The sequence below is a fragment of the Fistularia commersonii genome, chromosome 5 (assembly GCF_037954325.1).
Source record: "Fistularia commersonii isolate RoL2024-O1a breed Wild chromosome 5, RoL_Fcom_v1.0, whole genome shotgun sequence".
Classification (NCBI taxonomy): Eukaryota; Metazoa; Chordata; class Actinopteri; order Syngnathiformes; family Fistulariidae; genus Fistularia; species Fistularia commersonii.
Genome location: NC_141288.1, coordinates 10,482,112 through 10,501,028, shown reverse-complemented (window position 1 = coordinate 10,501,028; position 18,917 = coordinate 10,482,112). Strand labels below are relative to the sequence as shown.

The window sequence follows — 18,917 nt, the reverse complement described above, 5'->3', positions numbered from 1 at the left end:
GACTCTGGAATTAAACAAAGATAATGGATCTTACTCTGGAGATGAAGATCCGCCAGGAAGGGATGACAGGTCCCTGGGAGAGGGGCCCATGTGGCAATACCCACTCTATACAACCATCTGGACCTGAAGGGCTGCAGCAGGCTCCTCTTAAGCTAAGCCTGATGAGGCCTCATGATCCACAGGTGTGTCTTGCACCACAGCGGAAATCCTTCTCTTGCTCAGTCGGTCTCACTGGTGAAAGACTGAGGTGAAAGGAGCTGCACACGGACACATTACCCTGGATCCCAACAGATGAATGTTCCCACAAGATAGAAAATGTTTGCATTTTATGTACACCTTACATTTTTTGTGTATCTGTTGGACATGATCAGATGAATATTGCGCCATTTTTTTAACGTATACACTATCCTTCTTTTACATACACATATGTGTGTCTATATATATACATATATATAGACATGCACTTACATACTACACCTACATGCATATAGACATATCTACTCATACATATCAGAGATATACATAAGCACACATATATACATATAAATCCACAAGCATACATATATATCCACACATATACATATCTTAATATATACATGCACGTCACACATTTTTTTTAACAAGAACACAGTGTTATATAGTCAAAAGGCGTGGGGCATTATCAGTCACCACAGATTTGAATGCACAGGGTTTTTATTAGTCAAATAGTCCCTCTACAGGCCATTATTAGTCATTTATTAGTCAATTCATGTGTGAAATGGCTTTGAGTGTATTAATCTAAATGACACTACCAAGGGTACACATGCTCACACATAACTATAAACCTTTCAATTTTTTTGATCTCGTCTGAACACAAAAGCATGGTGGTGGCGTGCCATCCCGAGTTTCCAGTCAGGCGGCTTAGCTCAGCTCCCATGTCTGCACTATCCTAACACGTTGTCACACTTCTGATTTCTTCTGAAAAGAAGCTTCATTTAATCCTTCCCCCCTCCACACACACCTGCACTCAGCCCTCATCTCACCAGTCACACTATACCCAGTTCAATATCAGACATTCGTCGACCCCAGGCCTGCTCAGCGCTGCCTCAGCAGGCTGGGGGGTGCTTCCACTGTCAAGTCTTTCATTTAGTGATGGTTGGATGAAATGTCTGACAGAATATTTCAGCAAGGATAGTGTAGTGTAGTTGTGGTAGTGTAGTGGAACATGTGTATTTACATAGTTTTGTGACTTGTGCGCACGTGAGACTAGGGGACCTGATGCTAAAGGGGCCAGGGAACCATGGGTGCAGTCATAATATCAGGTAGGTGAGAAAGAAGCTTATATCACTTTTTTCTTTTTGAGGTCATCAATTTAAATTTTTTCAAGTGCCCCCTCATGCACACAGGGAAACTGTAGTTCCAGCAAATGCAGGCAAGGTTCACGCCCATTCATCCGTCCATCTTCCACTATTTATCCGCAGTCAGGTCGCAGGAGCAGCAGCCGAAGCAGCGAGGCCCAGGCCTCCCTCTACCCCGCCACATGGTCCAGCTCCTTGGAGGGGACCCCAAGGTGTTCACAGGCCAGCCTAGAGATATATTCTCTCCAGCGTGTCCGTGCTCTCCTTCCACATGATCATGCCCAGAGGCATCCTGACCAGCCTCCCAAGCCCCTTCAACTGACTCCTCTCTATGCGGAAGAGCAGTGACTCTACTCCAAGCTTCTCCCAGGTGGCGAAACTTCTCATCCTAGCTCTAAGGGAGAGTCCGGCCACCCTGCGGAGAAAATTCATTTCGAACGCTTGTATCCGCAATCTCGTTCTTTTGGTCACTACCCACAGCTTGCGCCCATAGGGGAGGGTGGGAACGTAGATCAACCAGTAAAATGAGAGGTTTGCTTTCTGGCTCAGCTCCTGCTTCATCGCGAAAGATCGGTAGAGAGTCTGCATCAGTGCAGACGCTGCACCGATCCGCCTTTCAATCTCCCGCTCCATCCTTCCCCCACTGGTGAAGAAGACCCTGAGATACTTGAACTCCTCCACTTGAGGCAGGATGTCTTTCCCAACCTGGAGTGGCCACTCCATCCATTTCTGGTTTAGCACCATGGTCTCGGATTTGGAGGCGCTGATCCTCATCCTGGCCACTTCATACTCTGCTGTGAACCACTCCATTGAGAGCTGGGGATTATGACCTGATGAAGCCAACAGAACCACATTATCTGCAAAAAGCAGAGACTCAATGAAAATGAAAATTGATACTTGCTTATTTTAAATAAGTTCTTCTTGATATATCAGTGACATATTCAAGCTATCTCTTGAATATCCATCAATCCACCCATCGCCTGCCACTTATCCTGCACTCAGGGTCGCAGGGGATGCTAGAGCTTATCCCATCGGTCTTCGGTCGAGAGGCAGGGTACCCTAAACCGGGGGCCAGTCAATCACAGGGCCAAATATACAGATGACCACTCACTCACTCATTCGGGGCAATTTAACCATTTTTTTCTAATTAACCACTTGTATGTTTCCAGAGGAAACCGAAGAATCACGCAGACATATGCAAATTCTGCTCAGAATGGTCCCCCTGTCAGAAGCGAACCAGAGTCCTTCATCCTTGCTGGGAGGCTGAAGTGCTAACCACTGCACCATTGTGCTGCCCATCCTCTTGAAAATATTTATATATCTTTAATGACGTTTAAGTAATTTTCAAAATAAAGGCTTCTTTCAGATATTTTTTTGTCCTCAGATGATTTTATATTCATCCTTAGCTGATTTTGATGACTTCAAGTATTAATTGCATATTTTCATGTTTTCAATCAGAACACAGTGAGGAAAGGACACTTAGCTTTTTTTTTGCTTGTGTTATGTGTGTTAGTGCATATTTACATTTGACACATATTTCCATGTGTATTTCAGTGACTGGATAAATAACAAACTATTCCACGGTTCTACGTTTGCATGTGGGCAAAAGGAAATTCGATTGTGCATTAATTTTTGTCTTGTTCTCCCATTATTGTTTATGTTGTATTGATGAAGGAAAATAATTATTCAAAAAAAATTATTTATTTAAAAAAAGAAATTGGAAAAAATTATATTAGCAATAGGACAAGCATTTTTATTGCAGTTTTATTTCTTATTTTTATTGTTCCTCTATTCTTTTGGTTTATTTAATTGTTTATTTGCATGTGTACTGCATATTTATGTTTCAACTATGTCTTTGGGGGGGAGGGGTCGCCATGTCAGTGGTCTCCAACACAGCAGACTTGTAACACTGCTGCAATGTAGCTTTTTTTTGCTTGCGTTATGTGTGTTAGTGCATATTTATATTTGACACATATTTCCATGTGTTTTTCCGTGACTGCAAAAATAACCAACTATTCCAGGGTTGTAGGTGGACACATGGGTAAAAGGATATTTGATTGTGCATCAATTTTCGTCTTGTTCTCCTATTATTGTTTATATTGTATTGATGAAGGGAAATAATTATTCAAAAAAATTGATTCATAAAAAAAAAAAGAAATCGAAAAAATTACATCAGCAGTAGGACAAGCATTTTTATTGCAGTTTTATTTCTTATTCTTATTTTTCCTCAGATCTTGTGGTTTATTAATTTTTTTATTTGCATGTTTACTACATATTTATGTTTCAACTATTTCATAGGGGGGGGGGGGGGGGTCGTCATGCCAGTGGTCTCCAACACAGCAGAAATGTACCACTGCTGCAGCTCAGTGTTCGTGCGACGACTGCTGGTGTCAATGTGTCAGTGCAGCTTCAGGTTGGATACGTACTTCCGGTCTCTCGCCCCGCCGCGAGAAGAGAATATCTTTCTTTGTTCTGACTGTTTTCATTTTATTTGTCATGAAGAAAACACTCAGACACGGATATCCTGGATCACTCACATTAAGTCCGAAAGTAAAAGTTTATGTTACATTCAATGTACATTTGTAAAATTGACAATTATTTTCATCTCACACACTACTGGGATGTGAGTGTATATTCTTTAAGAAGGTTTTATAGTGACTTGCAACTTAATGTGACCCATGTCGGAGTATAACTTTTCTCTACTTTTATGATTTTATGAAGTAGAAAATTATGCATTTTACGTCAACAATTCATATGCACGCCATCAATTTGAATTTTCTGAGGACATCACTAATTAGAAAATTTAATTTTGACACACTCGAGTCGCCATTTAAATTGTTTGGGAAATAAAAAAGACGATGATAATTGTTTGTATCTTATTTGAACAGAGAATTCCTCCACGTTTTGATGAAAACAAATAATAATATTAAGAGTTGTATTTTTTTCTAATCAGCGGTCGAAGTGTAATTCACATATCTGGGCATGTATATTCCCATGAGATTTGTCTGTGGAGATTCTCAGACATCCAGGTCATGCTGAATTATTGTCGAAATCTTCTTGTCTTGGAAACTGGACATGAAGTTCTGATGCATAAACCTCTCAGATGAGGGGTGAAACGTCTTCAAGTGAAGAAATTCAAATCTAGTTGCCAGGACAAAAAGTTTTCGACATTCCCATGAGACCTGAAGGCAGCATAAACTGATTGACGGTAAACAGGTAGAGTCCTTGTCGGAGCAGGAAGTGTTCGGTTCTTAGAGGTTCTCAATGGCGCTTCCGCTTTCAGCCACTCAAAATTAGCTCGAATACTTATTAGGGAATTAAACTTTTTTTTGAGATATAAAAATGATACTCCGAACGGTCGTTTTGACGCTAATGTCTGCGTGCCTGTCGTCCGCCGTGTGGGTTTTAAGTAACCCGCCTGTCAACTGTACCCAGCAGGTGAGTCCGGTTCGGCTTCACCGGTTCTCACTGAAGATCCGGTCCGTTGTGATTTCTGCCCGATTATTTGTTTGTTTATTTATTAATTTGATCAATTTAGATTTATTGTTGAATCAGAACACTGTGTTGAGCCCTGAGGGGGTCGTTGCTTTTGTTGCGGCGGCTCCTGCACAGGGCGCAGAAATATAACAAAAACTAACATATAACTCAAAATAGAATTAGCAGTAAAAGTATGTAAAGTATATACTAGTTATAAGCAGGTATAAACAAGTGAGGACGTATTTAATAAATAAATATACCAGCATAAATTTATGCCACTGAAGATAAATGTATACTTTCATTTTTTTTCCCCTCATTCTTCAGGCATCTTCTCACTCTCTAAAATCCTGTTGAACAATCTAGTCAGAAACTCTACCGCTGCCTCTCCTAGACACTTCCTCACCTCCACAAGTATATCATCAGGACCAACTGCCTTTACACCCTTAATCCTCTTCAATGCCTTCCTCACTTCACTTTTACTAATCTGTGTGACTTTTTGGCCCACAATAGTCACCTCTTCTACCCTTGCCTGTCTTTCATTTTCCACCTTCTTTCCATCGTCCCATCACGCTTCTTGCATCTGTTGCACATCCTTTCTATCATTATCTCCCTGTTTTGCCAACCTGTATAGATCATTCTCTCTGTCCAACCGAGCATCTAGGTCATCGCAAGCCCTTTGTTTTGCCATCATCGGTCCCTCTCCTTTGCTATCCTTTATACTAGATCTACCCATCACTTCTTCATCCCCTGTATTGCCTGCACCAACATGCCCATTGAAGTCTGCACCAATTGCCACTCTCTCATCTCTGCATCACTTTATCTAGCTCATTCCAGAACTTCTCCTTCTCCTAAAACTCACATCTCACCTGCGGAGCATAGCCACTAACAACATTGAGCATCACATTCAATTTCCAGTTTCAGACTTATAAGTCTACCTGACATTCTTTTCACCTCCAGAACGTTCCTAACAAACTCCTCCTTCAAGATAATTCCTACTCCATTTCTCTTCTCGTCAGTACCATGATGGTACAACTCAAAGCCTGCTCCTAACCTTCTAGCCTTACTACCTTTCCACCTGGTCTGGTGGACACACAGTATATATCCACTTTCCTTCTCTGCCTCATGGCGACCAACTATGTACCTTTTCCTGTCTTAGTCCCAACATTCAAAATCCCTACACTCAGTCCCAGACTCTTGCATTTCCTCTTCTCCCTCTGCTTCCAAACACGCCTTCCTCCTCTCCTTGGACCTACAGTTTCCCACTTTCCATTGGTTCTCTGTAGGGAACCAATGGCGGTCGTTGTTAACCCGGGCCCTAACCAATCCGGAATGATCTTGTTTGATTGTCATATTGACTAAAACTCTGCCTCAGTTTTGATTTTGTTTAATTTAGTTGAAGGTTCTTGTTGTGTGTGTGTGAGTGAGCTGCCAGATCAAGGAGGGATAGGCTCTGTATGCTATTGATAGAAAGTCTACTAATTATTAACACTTTTTTCTATGGTGTGACCTGATGATATCATCATCATAGTGCATTTGGGGAGAGGATCTGGTGTCCTCATATTTGTGAGACATGTTGTCGCTGTTAATCACAGTAACAAAACTATTTGTATCACCAGAAATGGTCCTGAAGATCAGACTTAGTTTTTACTCTCTGCACTGTGATTCTAACAATCTCCTTAAAACTGAAGGACAGTTAGCAACATGATGGCATTAAAAACTATGAGCACTATAGTTTGTTTGTTTTTGTCCTTTTAGCCAGTTTTAACATAAATTGACCCCAAACCTAATGGACATACGTTTGTATGACAAAATTATGGATTGCTTTTGTGTGATGGAACAAAATCAGCCTCCGGCAGCACTTAATATGCACTTAATAGCACTTAATACAAAATATGGAAACTGCAGGAAAAATGCAGATTTGGCTACCCAACTGAGCAAGGCTAAATGTAAACATCTGACGCATGCTGCAGTGCAGGTTACCGAAGCACAGAGAAGTTTTGTGACTGAACAACCAGCTAAACGGACAGCAGATGAATTTCCATTGAAAATAAGAACTGGTCAAACAAAGACAAGAAAATACTACCAGCAATAGCTGACAGCATGAAGCTGAACAAGTTGAGATGCCACTTAGAGACTACACATATGGACACAGAGAAAAGTTAGTTGACTTCTTGAGAGAAAAATAGCGCGGTTGTTATACACGTCTGTTTCACTTCACTAAAGCTGCATATGTACCTGCAAATGCTCAACTCACCTCACATAAAGAAGCCTACAGAGTTGCGCAGTGTAAAAAGGTTAGGAATTAATACTTGCACTTCCCTCTGGTATTGACATACCACGACTGATGAAGTAATGGTCTATTCCCTTGTCAAATAACCGAATCAGGGTTGTGACATGTCAAAAGATGTAGAGGAGCAACTTGATGGCAAAATAAGAGTCAAGAGTTTCGCGAAGCAGGTGAACCAAGTGACTGACAGTTCATTGATGACATTTGTCAGATTTGTTGATGGCATTGGTTTTAAGAGGTATTTGATTTTCTGCAAACGTGTAAATGAGAGAGCCACTGATGACAAACTGTTCAAAATAACAGTTGCTTATTTAAAAGAGGAGGGTCTGGAAAGATGGAGCTCAGGATATTTCTGGGAAATGAGGAAGACTATAAGCATACATTTGGCACTTCTCTCTCAATGTGAAGCAGACGCACGGTATGATACATCAAATAGCACAGGCATTTGAACAGCTGAATCCCGAGTTGAACGACGTAATGACTGAAATCATTGCCACAATGAAATACATCAAGACTGGATCTGTCAAAGCCCGGATTTTTGTAGGCTTTCTGTGAGGAAAAGAGATCCGACCATATCATGTGGAAAGGTTTTATCTGGGGTGTTCAAAATCTTCTCGGCCGAATTCGGGGGGATGTTTCTGTCCAAAAATTGAATATACAACTTAGTATTGAGAGTATCAACTGGAGTATATATATCCAATGTGGACTTCATATTTACAGTGTAAACTGTGATTTGTATATGAGGTATCGCACATACGTTAGATGACAATTGTTGATTGCAAATGGAAAGCGAGGCATTGTTGTTTGCTGAGAACCGTGCTGGTTGTACTGTACAGTCTTAACAACAGGAGGGAAGAACAACCTGCGATACCACTCATTCAAACATTTCACTTTGGCTATCAGTTGCCATTGATGTCTCCCCTGAGCTGAACACAACTTCCCAAAAAGGGAACTGATTTGGATTAAAGGTTAAAAACAAGAGGAATCTATTTTACCTGAATTAGCTGTAATTGTTCATTTCAGAAAATGAACATATCATCCTTGAACAGGATTGTTTTTCTACTGTATGATGTAATCTGCAGTAGCTATTTCTGATTCTTCTGATTCTATTTCAAATTAAAAAGTTATGGATAATGAAAGCAGTTTTATTCCTATCCCTATTATTATTACTGTTGTTGTTACATTGATATTGTTTTAGCCTGATACAGTGGAGCTGTGGTTCACTCTTCCGCCTCACTTCAAGAAGGTCTCTGATTCGATTCTGACAGGGGCCTTTTTGCGTAGAGTTTGCACATTCTCCCGGTGTCTGCGTTGGTTTCCACAGGATTCTCTGTTTTTCTTTCTCAGTCCAAAAATAAGCTGCAAGTCGATTGAAGACTCTAAATTGCTCACACGTATGAATGAGAGGGTGGTTGGTTGTATGTTTCTATATATGGCCCTGTGATCGACTGGTGACCGGTCCATTGTGAACCCCACGTCTCGCCCAATGACACCTGGGATGTTTCCAGCCCTCCCTCTACAACTCTGACCACAGGATAGGACACATAGTTAATGAATGAATGGATGAATAAAACCTTTTGGCTTTGCACTTTTCTAGCTTGATAAATTCTGAATTGATGAATCTCTCTCTTGTCTTGCAGGGACTGAGTTGCTCAGTATCCTTCAGTGAGTATCGCTCCTTCTCTCTCCGCTGTTGCTATGTGCCACGTCTGCACAACCAATTAGCAATGGTGCCTTAAATCACTCCAGTTTATGCCTCTGAAGATTAGACACCCTCAGATTTCATGATTTTAAGGATGTAATGTTTTATAGCGAAACAAATATGCAACATTACAATCATTTGTTATTACTTAATGAAGTCTTATATGTTGTTTTTGTTTTGCTTATTCATTAATTTTTACTTCACCATGCTCAATGTGACATTATGGTGGTGCATTAAGACAACACAATCGTGGATTCTTCTTCTCCATCATCCACAAAACAATCATTGGATGCGATGTTTTTAAGACCAACAACATCATTTTGACTCGAGGCCTGCATAACTGGGATCTTTCCCATCCCATTGCCACACGGGAAGCAGTTGAGCATTTTGAAGTCAACTTCAATGGTGGTTCTGTAAAAATTCACATAGGAAAGAGGTTTTGTCTGAATGTGCAGAGCATCACCGCACACTAGAAACTACCTCAGGGAGTGTTAGCGGCGCATCAAAGGTCATAATGTCGAAGAGATTTAACATGCACAAAATACATGACTGATTGAATGAATGTGCTCTTTTAAAAGTCTTAATGGGGCATGTGCTATGTGTTCTCGCATGTTTCAAGCCAACTGCATGGACTCGGATTGGCTGAAAACGAACGACTACACCCCCAGTGCTCCTGAGGACCTGCACTTATCTATCACTATCAGATCTGATGAAGCAAATAACCTGCACCCTGTTCTACTTGCCACCTGGAAGATCAAGGATGACGGTGAGTCAGTGACTTCGGGGATCTGTCGGGTAACAAACCTGGGAAGCAAAGAGGCGGCATCTCCAACTTTGACTTGAACTAATGAAGTTGTATTTAATCATGATTACACCCTCAGGCTTGGGCACTGAAATGCTAACTGCTAGCCTCGAAACTGCTAACTGCAAGTACTTGCATAGCCAAGTAACCAAAAGTCCATCCCTTCTACTCCTTCAATCTATTATTTTTTCAAGTAGATTTCAGAAAGATCTTGCTAACAAGTTAGCAGGCTAAAATAGGCTGTATCTTTCAACGTGGTTGCATGTTTCAATAGCCGAGTCATATTCTCATATTCTTTCAGGAGAAACTGAATAACAGGCAAGAGCCACTTTTGAACAGACAAGTTCTAAGACTACAGTTCTACGAATTATCCAGATCAGATTTCGTTCCAATAATCCCCCCTACCCCACTCCAGGGGTATCTTTTTTTGTTTTGCATTGGCTGAGGCAGTAAGGGACCATAGTAGGGACTGGTATGACGCAAGCGTCATTGACGTGCACCTTAAGCTCGAAAACTGAAAAACAAACCACCACTAAGACGATAACATGGAGAGTAAAGTTGTCTCAGCTTTCATGCTGTGCATGGTGGAACTATGAAAGGGGTTTAATTATGTAAGCACTGCTCCACAGTGTGAAACCCCCCTCCGTTAGCTAACGGTGACATTTTGGCAAAATCACTCTTTAGCAGGCCAGAAGAAAATTTACCTCTTTGTCCCTGTTTATTCATCTTCTTCCACTTATCCTGCACTCAGGGGTGCTGGAGCCTATCCGAGCTGTCATTGGGCAAGAGGCATGATACACCCTGGACTGGTCGCCAGTCAATTGCAACAACTGTTTTTTTAGAAAAACAACCATTCACTCGGGGCAAAATCTGTGGGACGAGCACGCTGCGAACATGCAAACTGCACACAGAAAGGTCCCCCTTGTCGGAACTGATCCAGGGCTCTCTGTGCTATGAGGCTGAGGTCCTCTGTATTGTGAAGCTGAAGTGCTAACCACTGCGCCACAATGCGGTCTGTGCTGATTAGTTTGTTGCAAAACCATAGCTGACCAGTTACCACAGTAGTTTTTAAAAATGGCACTTCCGAAGAAGTATCGGGTAATTGCCGTGGTTTATGAGTTCTACCAAGCATCAAGCACCTATGTAATAAGAATTCCTGGGTAACCATAAGAAACCCAACCTTGGAGTAGGAGAGAAAATGCTTCCAGGAACTGAGGTCCCTTGTTCATAAGCTGTCCTAATGCAAGAAAATTATGCCAAGTTCCTGAAACGGTTCTAGGAACTGCATAAAGTGCTTTGTGGCCCGAAGGCCCCTACGGGGCTGTTGTTAACATACTGTGCAGATGCAAGCAAACAAACCAAGTGGCAAGTATTAGACATTGTGTTTCCATTTCATTTCAGAAAGTTTTAGTATCCTGGATAAACCAATTTGTGCAGTCTTGAAATACAGGTTAATTCACTTCCATGGTCAATCCATCAGTGCCTAATTACTTAAATGACAGTTAAAACTACAAATGTGAAATGCGGCTATTGAGTGTGTAAGTAGTAACAGGAAGTGACCCTTGAACTCGGCTCTCCACAGGAAGCATCCGCTACCTGAAGGCCTCTGAGCTGCACTTGCTGGTTGTCTCCACGAACAGGAATCAGTGTGTCCGGTACTCCTTCAAAGGGAATCTCGCAATGAGAAATCCTGAGGGGGAGAAGGTGGGTCAAGATCATGGACTTTACCCAGTGTGTTTAGTTTTTTTATCATCTCTTTTAGTTTTTTTTCCCATTTTATTATAGAGTTTCACGTGCAAGTCAGAGTTATTCGAGACATCCATTTCCTCCTCGCTGACTGTCTCGTCTAACAAGACAAGACAGTTGGCTTTAAGTCAAACCATCAAGCACAGTCATTTTTCAGCCGCATTATCACAATCAGTTTTATTCTGCTTCCTGTTCCTTCTGACCCACTTTGCTCTTAACCTCACTGACTGAAGTTATGCAGGATTCAGTCATCATGACAACCACTTGTCTGATGTACCTTAAGGCTGTTTCAAGCTCTTAACCAGCTGGTGGTCTGAAGCATTCTTGGTAAGATTGGCACCTTGATGTTCAACCTCATCCCCCAACCCCTAGGGTTTGGGTTCAGGAAGCTGAATAGAGGTTAGGAATGATAATGAGGGCTTGTCAGAAGGGTTATATAATCAGAGCCTTTGTTTTTCTTGTCTGTTTATTTTCTCCTGCTGTCAGTTATTCAATCCTGTTTTCACTTGCTGCCATGTGCCTCTCCTCCAATCAGCCGCGGCCTGCCCTCCGGCTGTTCACACCACTCATTGTGCGTCACAGGCCCAGCTTGAACTAAACTGTCAGCCATTATCAGATCTTCTTTGAAGTGGGTTTCTAGATATGATGCTGATTCTCAGCTTTAGGAAGATGTGCAGGTCCTCACTCAGGTCTTGATTTTTCCTAAATACAATGTAAGTATCTTGTTTCTAGTTTGGACCCCAAAGAACCAAGTTTACATCTAATGTTTCTGTTTGGCCTCTATGGTCATAAATTATCAAATGGACAAGAAATGATAAAGGGGATCATCCTGGTGAGCAAACACATTGTTGCCCAGATATAATAAACTTCCTTGACTAAAGCTTGTAATATTAAAGTTAGCTAATTGCACTTTGTCAATCATTAGCTGTCAGCCATGTTGATCAGTGATGCTGTGCCATTCTGTGTTTTCAGTGGTCCTTCTTGGCTAACATGCTGGTGCTGGATCCGGGCCAGACATACCGGGTCTCCGTCTTCAACATCCCAAAGCCAGAAGTGGGACACAGCTTCTATGACATCAGCGCTGACCTCACCGTCCCCGGTGAGACAAAAAAACAGCCTAGTTTTTATTTGTCTTTGGACGAGAACAAAGGGAACAAACTTTTCCATGTCCCTAGCTTATTAGATAGAAGTTTCCTCATATATATATTTTCTTTTTTTTCCTTGTTAAATATTATTTTAATAGTTTACATACAAGTCAGTCAAGTAAGTGATTAACCTCCTTAAAAAAATAAAGCTCTTGTTTTACCAGTTTTGATTTGCTGGATAATTTACGCAGGGGCTGTGTCACATGCAAGGTATTTAAAAAAAAGTATCTGTTTCGATAAGTGATTTAAACGGCAGGAATTCTTATATTTCTTTCAACCATTATGAATTATTATTCTTTAGTATCTTTTTATTAATTGTTTAGACAGCCCCCCCCAGCATCGTATGGTGAAGTTATATGGTCTTCTTCTTCTTCTTCTCCTTTCGGCCTTTCCCTTCAGGGTTCGCGACAGCAAATCAGCCTTTTCCATCTAACCCTATTCTCTGTATCCTCCTCTCTCACACCAGTTACCTTCATATCCTCTCTCACTATGTCCATAAATCTTCTTTTTGGTCTTCCTCGAGACCTCCTGCCTGGCACCTCCAATTCCAGCATCCGTCTATCAATATTTTCACTATCCCTCCACTGTATGTGACAGAACCATCTCAGTCTGTCTTCTCTGACCTTCTCTCCAAAACATCTAACATGTGCTGTTCCTCTGATAGACTTGTTCCTGATCCTATCCATCCCGGTCACTCCCAAAGAGAACCTTAGCATCTTCATCCCTGCTACCTTAAGCTGTCTTTTCGTCATTGTGACTGTTTCTGGGCCATACAGCATTGTTGTCTCACCACTGTCTTGTACACCTTTCCTTTCATTCTGGCTGATAGTCCTCTACCACATAGTACCCCTGACACCTTTCTCCACCCATTCCAACCTGCTTGAACCCGTCTCTTCACCTCTTTTCCACACTCTCTGTTGCTATGAACTGTTGACCCCAAGTACCTGAAATCCTTCAACATCTTGATCTATTGGTTCCCTGTGGTTAATCGGTACCAATGGTCGTCATTGTTAACCCGGGCCTTTACCAATCCGGTATGATCTGGTTTGATTGTCATCTTGACAAAAATTCTGCCTCAGTTTTGATTTTGTTTAAATTAGTTGTAGGTTCTTGTAGTGTGTGTGGGTGAGCTGCCAGTTCAAGGGGGGGATGAGCTTTGTTAGCTATTGATGAAAAGTGTACAAATTATGAAGGCTTTTCTCTTTTTCTCCACCAGATATGGTAATGCAAATAGATAATCCGGTGTAATCTGGTGATTAGATTTGATTCACATGTCTGGTTTTGGCAAAAGTTTTATGCCGAATGCCCTTCCTGACGCAACCCTCGGCGTTTATCTGGGCTTGGGACCGTCTCAGGGAGACAATGGCCCCTGCCCCCCCGAGGCTGCATTTGAAGTCATATAGTAGTAAAGCTAATGTTTTCGTCATGTATAAAAAAAAACAGTATGTCATCTCCTGTGAAAATATGGGCTCTGCATGGTCCTTCACAGGATTTCAAAATATTTTGAGCTGCAACTGTGTTTGAATGGACAAATGGACAAAACTAGGGAAACTTTGTGCATCTGTAATCTCTCTTTCTCTCTACAAGACTTTCCTTTTAATCATCTGGGCTTTTTCCTCAGATTGTCAGAACGAAGACATGCAGGTGACACATTTTTGTATAGAGAGGGGTGAGTGACTGACAACATCGGGAATCCTGGGTAAAATTGTTTCACATCCAAAACTCTTCTGACCTCTAGTTACTTTGGAAGTGGATGAAAATATGAATGTAGTAAATACTACAACTAGGCCTACATTAGTGATGATTAAAATAGAATTGTTTTGTGGTGCCTTTGCAGGAAGTTTATGGCAGCCTAATATCACGCTCTCAGCAGTTATTGGCGTCAGGGGGAGGCTGACCGTTGGCTTCAGAACCGACATGCTGTGTAATGACTACATCGTTACCGTGACCTGCAATTCAGTGCAATATATGGCACGCACAAACAAGGTGAGGCTGCGCTTCACTGCAGACTTAAAAGGTAAAGGAGTTTGTCTTTCACGACAGTCTGCGGCTACAGCCTAGATTTCAGCCCCAGATTTCCCTTTTTTAAAAAAAAAAAAAAAGAAAAAAAAAACAGGAAGTAGCATTTTTCATGTGTTGAAATAAAGGCGCTCATTACATCTGCAACCTACTTTCACTCATACTCAGGCAGGGGATATTTCAGAAGACCATCACATCCTGCAACACTGCAAGATTCAGTTGTGTTATGGCCCATGAATGTACAGGGCTGGATCGTGGGGGGGGGGCCCTTGATTTATTCAGAAGCCCCTTTTTTTATAGTGTATAAATATAGCAGCAGACCCGCTCGTCAATGAAGACATGTTGGAACACAGAATGAAGAGGGTGTGAAGATGAGTCATATATAAATAAAAAAAAACAGAGGCCAATCGTTTTCATGTTTAACATGTTCCAAGTATGTTTTTCTTGTTGGTCCTATTGTGTTCCTTTCGATTTGTTTCGAACTGCTCACTTGTTTTCTATCCGTTATTCTTTTTTTCTTAAATTTTTGCAAATTTGTAGTTTCTTTTTTTGTTGGTTTATTGTTTTTGATATTGTTATTGATTTATTTCTTCCTTATCTTAAGGTTACTTTCGTTTTGATTCATTTTTAAAGTTACTAATTGCCAATTTACTCTTGACATTTTCAAATGCTGATATATATATATACACATATATATATATATATATATATATATACACATTTTTTTGATAGACCTTTTGTATTTAGATTTTTGTATGTAAACAGTACGTAAACACTCTAGTTTGACAATATATGATAAACTGCCCTGTCCTTCTTGAGAGTATTTAAAAATTATTTTCAGGTATTAGAATGTCATTCAAACTGACACATAGATATATATATAGATATTATGTGAATATTATTTTAAAAATAATGATTTATGTAAATCATTTCCATATTTTTAGATTGATTGATGTTGGCAAATATGCCAATGATTTTTTTGAAGCAATGTAGTGAACAATCTTGTGTATCTAGCTAAATGGTATTACATATATGAATTTCATATCATGTAAGTGTTTTTGTACATATACATGCAGTGTACATATATATTTCATAATTATTCTTTCTCACTGTGTCCCTATTTTCGATTGATAACCGTACACATGGAACCCCCCGCTCCCAGGAGAACCAGACAACCCTAAACACCACATTCGAGCTGAATAAGTGGCCGATGTCCTGCTGCCATTTCAACGTGGACGTGAGACCTTTCACATCCGCTCGCTTGCTCATTCACCCACCGAGCACAAACCTCCGTTTCACTCATTTTTTTCTGTTCTTTTTCTTTCAACAGATCAATCCACTATTCCCAAAATGTGGCTACGACTGCACCCGTCACCAGAGGACGTTGAGCATCTGTCCAAGTAAGGATATGATGGAGAGTTGCTCCGGCAGTTAATACTAAATTTAAAGACGTTATGATGACAATTCACAAGAGTTTGGCTCAATGAAGCATTGTAAACTAAAGAAGCAAGAGATAATTCCAAAAAATGTTTTAAGTTTCACATTTGTATCTTTGTAGCATGACTAAAGTAAAATGTACTATACTACTTAAAAAGTTGGACTATTAAGATTGCTGTCAGTGCCATTCTTGACAGTTTCACATTTGTAAAATGGTAAGAAATGAAGTTTATATCAACTCTTGGCTGCAGAGCAGACAGAGACTTCAGACTACAGTCTTTACACACTCGTCGCCCCCTCAGCAGCCCTCCTGGTTCTGCTCCTGGCTGTAACCATGTGCATCTTCTGCAGGAAGTCAGGTTCAGTATCGGACGATCAGATTTCAAATATCAGCTATGGAAGTATTGGATGTTTTATTCATAAAGAAACTTCTCTTTACTTTCAGGCAAACGTGGTGTTGTACCAACACCAGGTGGAGATGAGAACCCAAAGCAGCAGCAATATCAGAAACTGAAGCAAATCCCCAAAGTTCTGGTGATCTATTCCCAAGATCACCGGCTCTACAGGGACGTGGTACTGAAGCTGTGTGCCTTCCTGCAGGCCAAATGCGGCGCCAAGGTGCTGGTGGACCTGCTGGACACCACATCTGTCGGTGTGGTGGGTCGCCTCCGCTGGCTGGAGTGGCAGCAGCGTCAGCTGACCAACCCCTCGGATAAAGTCCTGGTGCTTTGCTCGCGAGGCGTCCAGGCGAAGTGGAGGGCCATGTGCGACCATGGCAGGGTGACCCTGAGGGAGGATCTTCTCTCCCCAATGGACGATATGTTCACACCCTTCCTCAACCTCTTCTTGCCAGACATGCACCAGGTAGGCAAGCTGGGCAAATACATGGTGGCTTACTTCAACGACATCAGCAGCGAGGAGGATGTGCCATTGTTGTTTGACATTGCCGTGAAGTACAAACTGATGAAGCACTTTGAAGAGCTGTACTTCCGCATCCTGGACATGGAGAAGTACGAGCCAGGTCAAGTCAACCACATTCAGGGTATCGGCGGGGAGGAGTATTTCAAGTGCCCCTCCGGTAGCGCCCTGAAGAAAGCCATCCAGACCTTCCAGTCTTTCCAGTCTGAGAATCCGGACTGGTTTGAGAGGGAGTGCTTGAGTGGTGAGGAGGAGGTCCGGGGCGAATCCAGACGGCTCCTGGAGCAGCTACAGATCCCACCCATCCACGAAAGCATACCTCTGATCCAGCACGGGCCTCCTGTCCGTACCCAAGTTGTGGATATCAGTTCCAACAACTGCAGCGTTCAGGTTATGAACCCCGAAGTGAACCCTCAGCGCCACCAGGTGTCGGAAGCATTTGTCGAAGTAGCGGCGGCTCAAGGATGCAAAATTCAGTACATGGCAGGCCTGGACCAACGCAGCACACCGTCACTCTGCGTAGTCGAGCCTGTTGTCATGGAGACGTCCCCCGCACAACAGAATTGGATCTTCATGAAGGCGGATCATGTTAGTCACATTCCCGTGGAGCACGAAGAAGAGGATTCCCTCCTTCCTGAGAGCCAGCTCTACGTTCGGGGTGACCTCAGCGGCTCTGCCTGCGGCAGTGCCCCATCCTCAGCGCCCCCACAGTCATCAGGCACGGGGAGCCAATGCCCCCCTCCTTCTGAGCTCTGCCCGGGCCAGGCCTCAGAGATGGAGGAGCAGGAGGTTCTGGAGTACAGTAGAAAGGGTCTGAGCAGTGGTTCGGATCATGGATACAGCTCTAGAGTGTCTGTCCAGCACAATGATCCCCTGCTGGCACTGGCCAGGCTGCAGGAGGAGCTCTTTGAAAACAGCTTTCAGTAACTTTTGGATTTTTGGAGCAGAGGTTTCTAGTCCCTCCCTCCTTCTGGAGAATATATATATATATATATATATATATCAGCATATATATATATATATATATGGTAAAGCAGTTAATTTGGTTAAAAACTATTGAATCTAATGGCCTTTCAATTGATTTTAATAGCTTTGGGTTGTGAGTTTTTAATTTTGTATTATTTACCTACCCCACTGCAATGACACCACGGATGCTGGCTGAGTAGTTCATGCAACGGTAACATTAAAAAAAAAAAAAAACTTTCAACTTACCTTGAATAGGTAATTTGATCAGGACAAACACTGGAGTTTAGAGATGAATCATAATTCAACCGCTTCATTTTCATTCTTGGATTAAACCCATCTGTCCAGAAGATGGAATGATAATTATATTCTTAGGCTAACTCTGGAACATATACAGGCAGGTTTAGTGCTGTGCACTATCTCTGCTAATTCAACCCATTAGCGAAAAAGAATAATAAAATAAAGCACCTTTGTGTTCACGCACAGCGTTTATTTCCGTGTTGTAAGTAGAGTGTAACAACAGACATAGCTTGACCCTCCAAGGGTGGAGAATGGCATAAAGGAATTAATAATGATTTTGATTTCTCTGGTGGCTTGAGTTTTTCTTTCTCAGGTGACTCATTATACATTTGCATTGTGTTTCATTTTCACAGATGCATGTTTCACTTCAAGTAAACTTAATATTGCCTGTATTCTCACTGCTTAATCAGCGTTGTATTGTTGCTTTTCTTTAAAGAAACATGCAGTATTTGCCACGGCTGCTTAAAAAATGGAAGGGCATAATTTGTTTGTCACATTTTGTGTATATGTATTTTTTCTCTTTTTGTTGCAAAATGTTCTTACTAAAATGCTTGCCAATTTAAGCCACACCTATCTTATTTACTTATTTATGTACAGCTACCTAAGCAGATATTGCAATACTGATATGGATAATTGGTTTCTGAATATCAGACTTCATAATTACATTTCCTCGATCCCTGTTTCAATCTCTCTTTATTCAGGTTTGCACTAATTTTTCCATAACGTCTTTTAATGTGTTTTTCCAGTATGAGGTGTTATTTTTTTCAAACGAGTCGTGAACCCG

The 18,917-nt window shown here is 41.5% G+C and overlaps 1 protein-coding gene across 2 annotated transcripts; it reads left to right on the top strand.

Annotated features, from left to right (window-relative positions):
* Nucleotides 1–4,549: 4,549 nt before the first annotated feature.
* il17ra1a (interleukin 17 receptor A1a) lies at nucleotides 4,550–18,406 on the top strand. Of its 2 annotated transcripts, XM_086146761.1 has the most exons (11): nucleotides 4,550–4,775; nucleotides 8,742–8,766; nucleotides 9,423–9,569; nucleotides 11,188–11,309; nucleotides 12,324–12,450; nucleotides 14,118–14,165; nucleotides 14,334–14,482; nucleotides 15,678–15,752; nucleotides 15,846–15,915; nucleotides 16,204–16,311; nucleotides 16,398–18,406. In XM_086146761.1, exons 1-11 carry the CDS (start codon nucleotides 4,680–4,682, stop codon nucleotides 17,795–17,797), a joined length of 2,367 nt encoding a protein of 788 aa, XP_086002887.1. In that variant the 5' UTR covers nucleotides 4,550–4,679; the 3' UTR covers nucleotides 17,798–18,406. The 2 variants fall into 2 exon arrangements, with proteins under 2 accessions (XP_086002887.1, XP_086002888.1); XM_086146762.1 differs by lacking the exons at nucleotides 4,550–4,775; nucleotides 8,742–8,766; nucleotides 9,423–9,569; nucleotides 11,188–11,309 and adding an exon at nucleotides 12,006–12,183.
* The last annotated feature ends 511 nt before the right edge of the window (nucleotides 18,407–18,917 follow it).